The 10329-nt window shown below is 39.8% G+C and overlaps 1 protein-coding gene across 3 annotated transcripts in view; it reads left to right on the plus strand.

Annotated features, from left to right (window-relative positions):
• TBC1D30 (TBC1 domain family member 30) overlaps nt 1-4749 on the plus strand; it is a 68729-nt gene extending 63980 nt beyond the window's left edge. For 2 of the 3 annotated variants that reach the window (XM_060245006.1, XM_060245008.1), the window contains 3 exons: nt 759-898; nt 1842-2048; nt 3742-4749. In XM_060245006.1, the coding sequence (XP_060100989.1) occupies nt 759-898; nt 1842-2048; nt 3742-4523 (1129 nt within the window). In that variant the 3' untranslated portion in view covers nt 4524-4749. Of the gene's footprint in view, nt 1-758; nt 899-1841; nt 2049-2224; nt 2282-3741 lie in introns of all 3 variants that reach the window. The other variant, XM_060245007.1, reaches the window with a different exon arrangement.
• The last annotated feature ends 5580 nt before the right edge of the window (nt 4750-10329 follow it).

The following is a 10329-nucleotide window of genomic DNA, read 5'->3' on the forward strand; positions in this document are numbered from 1 at the left end:
GGTACAAACCAGGCATGCATACAAGACCTGCCTGAGTTTTTCTGGCGCCCTAGGCAGGGCAGCACAGCTCCGTCCCCATGCCTGCCACCTACTCGCAAGTAGGCAGCAGGTGTGGGGCTACTTGCGAGTAGGTGGCAGGTGTGGGGGCTACTGCGCCTGCTGGCCCAAAGGAAAGGCGAGTGGGAGCTGGTGGCGGCAGGGCTAGCGGGATCTGACAGTGGCGGTGGGGCGAGTGGGGGGAGAAGGGCAAGTGGGATCTGGCGGGGGGGTCGAGCGGGAGCTGGCAGTGGCCGCAGGGTGAGGGAAGTGGGCGAGTGAGGCGGGAACTTGCAGTAGCGGCAGGGTGAGCAGGGGGGAGGGTGAGCAGGATCTGATGGTGGCAGGGTGAGTGGAGGGGGAGGCGAGCAGGAGGTGGGAGCTGGTGGTGATGGTGGCAGAGCAAGGGGGGGTAGGCAGGAGCTGGCGGCTGCAGTAGGACGAGCTTGGGTGGGTGCTGGCTGCAGTGGCAGCAGCAAGGAGGGAGGCAAATTAGGCGGTTGTCTTGGGCACTGGGAGGGGGGAAGCCCAATTCGGCACCCCCTCCCACTCGGTGCCCTAGGCAACCGCCTAGTTTGCCTAGTGGATGAGCCGGCCCTGGCATGCATAGATCAAAGGAATGGACATATTCAGCTACTACCAGAAAATGATGGTTTAATTGGTTATGGTTCACTCATGCATTCAAGAAATCATTAATATATCTGTTTTCTTTTGTTTTATAGTCACCTGGGGAAAACTAGAGACAGTGATGAGGAGAATGACCTTGATGATGAAGATTCCATAGCCAATGCCATTGGTTGCCTTGGACCATTCAGTGGCTTTCTCAGTCCAGAACTACAGAAGTATCAAAAGCAATTCAAAGGCAAATATTGATCTCTTTGTAAACATTGTAGTTGTGTTGTGGGAGCCAGTTGTCTTTGGACTCATCTTACAGCCTTGCTATAATGATTAAAGTTTACAGCCATGGGTGGGGACAGTCATTCTGGTCTCTGAGGCAAAATCATTGCCTGCTATCCCAGCAGAACTAATGCAAATCCCACATACTATCATCAAATACGAAAAGGTATGAGGTAGGGGTATCAGTGTGTTTTGTTCAGGTGGCTTGTACAACAAAATTCTTGGCAGTGATCACTTTTATTCACAGATCAGGAAAATGCCCAGAAAACAGTATTCTGGGCAAGGGAACTAGGAAGGTAGACTCTTTATCATTGGTAAGCAGTTCATTATTGTGATTACTGTTTATATTTCTTCTGGCTGACTTGCTGCATCCTGTAAACCTTTTAAAATATGTCAGACTCTATAATAATGGCAGGAGGATTAATTAGGATTGGACACTCCCTCCTAAACTATGAATGGAGCAAGTCTCTCTCAACAACTCACAGGATATTGGAATGAAGTGTTACTGGAATAATTAGAGACAAGGGATGTGTGCTGTGAGATGTATATTCTCCAGCCTCAGTGTCCACAAGAAAACTCTGTCCCATGTGGAACAATGAGTAGGAGATAAATATATGCCTCCAGCACTATTTAAGTTTTGGGGCTAGATAATCCATTACTTACTTGGATGTCAGTTCTATAGAGCAATAAATAGATTTTTCAGGTTCCAAACTGTACAAGGAGGAAGCTATTCATGTTGATTTGGAGCTCAGCAGTCTTGAACTATAGTATTTTTGGCAGGTTCTAATATGCCATTCAATTTGTAGTATGGGCCAGAATATCTTTATCGTTTGTTCAGTTAAAGATTAGCTGTCGTTGGATTACATTTTCAAGCATTTCTCATAATAGTTTTTTCCTACCATGTATAGACCACAATGAAGAACAAACTCTTGGCTCTAGTAACATTGCAGAGTTAAGTCCTGGAGCTATAGATGCCTGTCGAAGTGAATACCATGCTGCTTTTAACAGCATGATGATGGAGCGAATGACTACAGACATCAATGCATTGAAGAAACAATACTCCCGGATAAGGAAGAAGCAGCAACAACAGGTTCATCAGGTTTACATCAGAGCAGGTAATGGCTTAGGCCTAAGATGGTGGAAGTTGGCTTCAACTCTGTGAATGGAGACGCTTGTCATATTTGTGCTGTCTCATACACAGAAGTGGACAAAGAGGATGGATGAAGCCATATTTGATAGGATATCATTTGATGTAAAAGACGATGATGGATTTTTGTTTTTCTTTTGTCAGGGTCTGAAGATGACAACCCTGGGCTAATGTTAGATCCCAGGGACCAGCTGAATAATGGTATTTAAAGATATCTATCCTAACTTGGGTATACAGCATTGGTTTCACTAACAGCTTATGGCATCCTTGGATTTGGAATACAAGCATCTAAATTTCCCAGTTAGATCATACTTCGGTGTCTGATCTACAAATGAATTTCTGTATTATGCTAGTCTAGTGTTTAAAGACCTTTGTTTAAATCCAACAAATATGCTTATGTGAAGACAGGTGTGGCTTTAGTCAATGCTAATTTGGTATCCTTTAGGGCAGTATTATCTGTTGAATGAAAAACAGATACTGCCATTCTGTTTTGCTCCTTCCCCTTTGCTGGTGTGTGGCAAGGTCAGAAAACCCATACACATCAGTCTGTACTGCTCCAAAATAAAAGTTAGGGTAATCCATGACAGTCAGGGCAGGGTATTTTTCCTATCTAATGCAATTTTTAATCAGGCAAATATAGACAATTAGGTGCCAAAGGATAGGAAGAACATTCATTTCCCAGGATTGCCAGAACCCCTTTTCACTAATTGCAACCTGTTATCCAGTTAGTTATCTTTTCCAATCTATTCCATATTTTTCAATCTGTCACTGGAAAATCAGATGGGAAATAGTCGGTCTTGGTGACTATGCTAGTTTGTTGAATGATATCTTTAAGATTGTATCCTTGCCTTGCTGTCAACTTACAAAAGGCTTTTTGCTGTTGACAAGAGGCTCTGTCATTTAGTCTCTACCTAGCATGATATGACCATTCAGTGATTGGTGGCTGTAAGCTAAATCTCACTGATAAAACAGAAATATCAAGTTGCCATTAGAACATTAATGCTTTCTTCTACAGATGTTCTTTGAAAATAAACTAACTTAAAACTATGATTTGATTATCTAACCCATTAATTTATTTATTGATGTATATGATTTCACATGCTTGCCTTCCTTGCTTTGATCACCCTCTATGTGAAAAGAAGCTGTAGATTTCTTTAGGTTGTTTATTCATTATTTTTATTTGATTTTATGTAACAGAGTTATTGGGATAGGTGACAGAATCAAGTTTGTTAAAGGATTACCCAAATCAGCAGATATTTGTGCTACACTATAATTTTCCTAAGAGTAAAGAAAGGGATTTTCTTCATTCTGGATCAAAACAAAGCAGAACATGTCTGCACTAATTTCCTACAATTTTTCTAATTCCCCATTTTTTGTAGACTTTTTTTAATTAAGATAAATTGTGGAGCTGGTTTTTATATGTCTTTGTTGGTAGCTGTTAAGAATTAAGGCTTAATGAGAAGAAATTTATATCCTAATAGATGGCTTCTGATAATTATGTATGTTGTATAGCCTAGGTGGAACTAATTTTCTTTTATATAATCCTACAATTTTTTTTAAAAAAAAATCTGATCAGAAATGGCATAAAACTGGGTTTTTAAGATTTGTGATCACTAGCTTCTTTTGCCCCTTAACAAAATACCCTTTTTCCCTCCCTTCAGATAAGGGTCCAATCACCAGTCTTCTGCCCTCTCAGGTAAACCATTCTCCAGTGATCAACCATCTTCTGCTGGGTAAGAAGATGAAGCCAACTAACAGGTCTGCCAAGAATGCTATTATTCACATCCCAAATCATACAGGAGGCAAGATGTCACCTGGCTCACATGAAGACATTAAAGCAAAGCTTAACTCCCCATGGTGTACTCACATGAGGGTACACAGAAAGAACATAGCCAGAGCCAAAGGCCAGCTGGGTTATGGGGATACTATTGGGCTTATAGAGGAGCAGAGTGACGGTGGCAAAATTAGTAGTCCCAATGCAAAACAAGAAACTCTAAGCACACTTGAATCCATGGCAAGGGATGGGAGCAACTCAGATGCCAGGACAACCAGAAAAGCTGATGGACAGTCTCCTGAACCAACTTACAGAGATGCCAATGACAACATCTCAGACGTTCAGCAGAAGCTGGAAGTGCTGGAACTTACCCAGAGTAATAACGATGGCACTGAAACTGTATTAAGTCTGTCATGCCAAACACGAATATCTGAGTTGCTGCATTTGCCCACTGAGAATGAAACACCAGCAAAATCTCCCCAGACTAGCAATTCCAAGCCACAGGTCTTTAGCCCTTTCCCTAGTGTCAAGCCTCTCAAAAAATCAGCTGCAGCCAGAAATCTAGGACTATATGGCCCAACTGAACGAACCCCTACTGTACATTTCCCACAGATGAGCCGAAGCTTTAACAAGCCCACAAGTGGTAACTTTGGGTCCAAGAAACGATGATATATTTACTATTGATGTTTCATTATTGCTGTTATTTTAGGTTGTATATGTATTCATATGGATCCAAAGCAGTTTCTAAGTTAGTTTAATTCTTCACCTGAAGGAGTAGAAATAACAGACAACTGATGTATGAAGTGTGTTTCTGGAATGTAGGACAATGAAGGTACATGGTGGCACACACGGTTATCATGTTAAAAGAATAAATGTTGACTTGCAGCATGGGAAACGTTTCCACTTTTTACATTTTGCTTGTAGCAAGCTTCTTATTTACTCCTGTCTTTTGCCAGGAGCTGGCTGAGTACTAGCAGGACCATTTCTTTGGCTTCTTTCAACATCCAGTCATTTTAAGACTATCATCTTTTATGGCCTTTTCCTTATTTGGCAGATCCTTTTGACTGCACTGAAACTCAGGCAGATAATAATATATTTTTTAAAAAATTGCTTGCCATCTGTATAATTTTCCTAGTATATCTGAGCAGCTGACATGACAGGGGTGTTTAACGTTTCCAGTCTAGTGTTGCAGGTGTTTCTTTTAACTATGTTTTGATATAATGAGCAGCTTAGATCATGGTGGGAAAAGATGTTGACATCTTTCTATGTTGATGTTGGTTGACTAAACAGTGAGTCATGGGACTATAGAAGTAGATATTTTAAACCTGATAGTAAATTTACTGTTAAAGTTCTTGGCAGTTTTTTAATTGACATCATGAAAGCCTTTTTATAAGATAAGTCACACTTTAATGTCAAAGTCATAGCATTGGTGCTTTCTTGGCATGTGGTGTTCCTATTTTCCAAATTAGATTCCAAATTAAGGGAAAAAGTAATGTCTGCATTCTGAAGATTTCTGTAAGGAGGAGTTTTAAACAGCTTCTTCCAAGCCAGGTTGCCTGCCTCTGCAAATGCAGTGAGATCTGCTTACCAAGGTTAAAGGATAATGTTGGTGTATTTTATTCTGACATGGTACTGTGTAAAATGCCGAAACTTGACTAGCATCATGGCATATGGGATTTTTTTTATTTCCATGTTAGCCAAACAGTACATATCAAAGTAGAGTGAAGAATGAGATCTTTCTGCCCACCTAGCAGAACATTCTGCAAAAAGATGTATGGTTCTAATTCTAAAGAAATACTATTAGTACTGTCCATATGCTAAGTATTAATAGACAGTGGAATCCAGTGAATAGAATGACTGGTAGGCTTAGGTGAAGTTATCTCTCCATGTCAGTTTTGCTTCTGTGGGCCTACCTCACAGGATGATTGTGAAGATGAATGTGAAGATTTGCAAGGTGCTATATATGTTATGTGCAATAAAAGAAGTGCTGCCAACAGGACTTGGCAGTCAAACAGAATCTCCTTATCTATCCTGTTTAAAATGGTTGTGTGCCTTAAATCAGGCATGTAACAAGAGGAGGAAAATCAAGAGAGCATTTCATCCAGCAGTCCTCAGCTGGTTCAGGAAGTGTTACAGCTGTATAGCAAATAAGTGAAATTTCTATGCTACTGTAAGTAGTTCAATAAATAGTAGTAACAAATATTTATTTATTTTTATTGCACTTATATCCCACCCTCCCCAAACGGGCTCCGAGTGGCTAACAAGTCACAATTTGATGACAATTCACATTATGACAATAAAACATTATTAAAACAATTTAAATACCGCTCAAAATATAACTCAAATGGCTTCTGTTTGAATTAATTTGTCATGATACTGTGGGGCAGATGATACACACTTCCATAGTTGTTAAAAGTACCTCCTTTTAGTTCTTAAAAGCCTGCCTGAACAAATATGTCTTACAGGCCCTGCGGAATTGTGACAAGTGAAAATATGTATGGCATTTGGTCTTTATATATGTGAGTATATATATAGACTAGTAAAATACGAGCAGATAAAACTGGCCAGGGTCCAAAGAATTGTGTAGTTAGTACCCCTGTCCAAGGTAGCTTTGGCTTTGTGAGTTGAATAGAGGCCTAAATGCAGCATGGTGGACCATTTCTGAAACAGAAAGGCACAAAAGCAATTTGTGGCAAGTGAGAAGTATGTGTGCATGTCTGCTTCTCAAAGAACAAAGTCAAAAAAGTCCAGTCATGGGATCGCTAAGATTGCTCTTTGCAACCCAGCCCCATTGCAGTAACCAGCAGAGTGTATTTAAAAAGTTACATTCTATGTAATGTAAAAACTATAACTTTTGGAACCTGAAGTGCTAACCCAAACTCACTTGTGTATTATTTTTTTCATCTTAAATTTCTATTCTTCCTGTCCATTACACCACGAACACTATTTAAATTTTCCATTTTTGTGATTTAAATATTCCATCTATATGTTTGCCAATTTTCTGTAGGGATTATTTCCCCCCTGTAATGAATGAAGGGATAAAGGGAGGTGGGGATTTAAATCCAAGTGTGATGACAAACATTGTTTACAGGAATTCTCAATTTTTTTTATCCTTATCACGATGGAAAATTTTGTAAGGTGATTCCTATTCACTTCTGCACATGGGTACAGGGAGCTGTCTTGAACATGAAAATCAGTATCGATGAGAAATTCTGCAAAAAGTTTTTGAGTTGCTGCTTCCACCTTCTGCATGCATACTGAAGCTGCTACAGTGAGACAAGTCTTCTCCATTTATTCTACTGTGTTAGGCAACTCTATGTCTATCACTGTTGCCATTGGCTAGTATGAGATTAAAATAACTTTATTCTCCACCCCCACCCCCCTTTCTTCCTTCCCTTGTGTGCTGTGTGTTTACTATATGTTGTTGTAAACTTTCTCTCAGCAGTTAGGTTGTTGCATTCTCCTTAATGTATACAGTGTACCATAGATATTATTGCATCTTACAAATATATTCAGAATGTACAAAGTGGTATCTTGTGGTAGTTTGTTTTTTGTGAATATTACTGGTATCCTTATTACTGCACCCAGTTGGTCCAAGTTCAGTAGGACATTATCCATATCCATAAGAGTATTTTTAGGAATTCATTAGTGAGTGACTTTCAGTCCCTTGTAATTAGATAAGATCCCCTATATGCAAACACTTCTGAAAGAATAGCCACTATAATAAAATTAATAGCCCATAATTATCCTTCCATTGTGGTGAAGAATGCTGGCACGTGAGTTCAACTGATGGTTTCCAAATGTGTACATGAATACTTGTGATGAAATGCTTCCCTAGTACAGGGGATATGTATTGTGCTTGTTGCATAAGAAACCTCATTATTATGCCTGCAATAAAATATGAACTAGTTTCCTCCTTCTGACCCCAGGTGATGACTTTGGAAACTATTCTTAGGGGTGTGTAGCATGTGAACTGGAATACTTCTCACTCAGACTATTCTGCAACTTAAAACTAGATAACAAAATGAAACATGTGTACCCTTGAGGATAACATAAAGAGGAAAGGAATGTACCTTCAAAAAGTGTTCAAAGGAGAGGTGTTCTGGTTGTTGTTTTTTGAAAATGCAGTTAAATTATTCAATTAATTTCAACAAGTACTGTCATCAGGAGCAGCAAGTTCTCCTGTATTACAAGGAGGTTTGCCAGACTTTTAGTTGACACAAACATGTGACTTGCGGGCTATATAATTTGAATCACCAAGACTGAAATGTACCTGCGACTCTGCCCTACGAGGAACAAAGCAGAAATATCAGTTAAGTAGTTCAAATGTTAAGGTGATTTTCAAACTGATAGAAGGCTCCCATGTAATTATGGTACTTCGTGTATTCCTTCTAAGAAGAATCATGACATATCCATTAAAATATTTTATTTAGGTATTTACACCTTGTTTGTACCTGATGTGAACCCAAAGCTGCTTACAACCTCTTTTATCCTCCCAATAACATCCTTATAAAGTAGGTTATACTGAGAGAATGACATGAGGAATTTAAGTGCCTGTAAGTCACTTACTGCTTCTTGTTGACTGGTTCAATCATATACAGCGCAATCAATAAGCAGAACAACAATCTTTTAAGTCAATGGAGGTAGAAAGGTATAACTGCTTAGGATTGCAGTGCAGACTGTACCACAGGATTTTAAATAAATAAATTATATATATATATATATATATATATATATATATATATATATATATATAGTTTCCATTTCATTATTTGCTTATATTGGGATGGAGCCAAAATCCTGCAAATAGCCTTCTTTCAGATTAAGGAGGCTTCTCCAGCTTCACTTGAAGGATGATTTTAAACCAGAGGCAAAAGTAAAGACAATATATATTTCAATAAACTTCTGCTGAGTGGGGTGGTAGGATAGGAGTAGATCAACCCTGGTGTTTAGCTTACCTCTGATAGGTCATTCTTTTGGGGTTATTTTTAAAAACATTTCTCACTATTGGTATTACTATTGTGCACTGGTGTATACAGGAAGTATAATGAAAATGCAGCTAAAGGGGTGATTTCATGCATAGGTGAAAGGCATGATTGGCTAGATCTAGCATGGGTGTTTGTTCTGAGAAATTGATCAACATTTAATATGTAGATATGCATTCTTACCCATAGATGTCATGGTGACAATTCACTTATACCAGTTCCTGAATGTCTCCATTGCAGACAAATACTCAGCTGCATGTTAAATAGATTAAAGTCTCAAGGCAGCACTGATGTGCAGTGAACAGCTCAGGTAGGATGGTAGGTCTAGGTGAAGAAGGGGCCTGTATATTGCTAGGATGGTATTGGTGTAGTGGTCTTGATCTCATGGGTTGACCCTCATGAGCCTCTTTAAAGTCACATTTTTTCACTTTTGGATGGACTATTTTAGTATGCATGGACAGACAGCAGAGATGCCACAATTCCTGCAACTCTTTCTACACATGCTGAGAAGAACAGCATGGTGAGATCACTCATAGTGGGAAAGGTTCCTCTTTGCAAAAGCTCTCCCTTGCAAAGTCTGGCCCCACCCACCAGTGCTCATTTGCTTGCAGCATGGAGTTCTTTCTCCTACTGACTGAAAGCTTTCTTTTGCCGGTTTGACTTCCAGTGTTCTGTGCATAATGTAGCAATGTGGAGTTCCCTCTTCCTTAGAAAGCTGGCCATCCTTTGTTAGAGGGCAGGCTCCACAGCATAAGCATTTATGAGGATCATTGGATGGTGGGGAGAGAAGTTACAGAACAGTTTTTGTAAATCCCACACAGGCAGATTCAGGTGGGTAGTTGTGTTGCTCTGAAGTGGCAGAACAAAGTTTGAGCCCAGTGACACTTTTAAGATCAACAAAATTTTATTCTGGGTATAAGCTTTTGTGTACATTCACACACTATCTGAAGAAGTGTGTGTGCTCACAAACCTTAAACCCAGAATAAAACTTTGTCATTCATAAAGGTGTTCCTGGACTCAAACTTTGTTCTAATCCCTCAGGCAGACTACCAAGTTCTGATCGCTAAAGCTGCAAGCTGATCATGTTTTTTTAGCATAAAATCCATTCAATTCCATGGAGCTTCTGAGTAAGAATGTGCAAATGGAAGGATCACAGATATCTGAAGCATTCCCAGCAGCCCATTCTGATCCCTGGATAGGTGATTCCTAGAATTGCTGGATCTGCATGCATCAATAGTTATGTGAGTTTGGGGGTGGGTGGGAGCTCCAATAAGAAGGGAGTTAATTAGCCACACTTCTCTTTCCTATTAGTGGAGCTGCACTTGTGAAGAGAAGGGATGATTTCACCATTTCCTCTCTCATTATGCTCCCTTGACCTTGGGTGTTTGTCCATGTGAATTCTGCAATCCCAGGAATCAACTTTCCAGGGGGCAGGAGGGTGAAAACACGCACAATAAAGATCCTTACTCCTGCTGTGATGGATTGCTGGA

The sequence above is a fragment of the Heteronotia binoei genome, chromosome 8 (assembly GCF_032191835.1).
Source record: "Heteronotia binoei isolate CCM8104 ecotype False Entrance Well chromosome 8, APGP_CSIRO_Hbin_v1, whole genome shotgun sequence".
Taxonomy (NCBI): domain Eukaryota; kingdom Metazoa; phylum Chordata; class Lepidosauria; order Squamata; family Gekkonidae; genus Heteronotia; species Heteronotia binoei.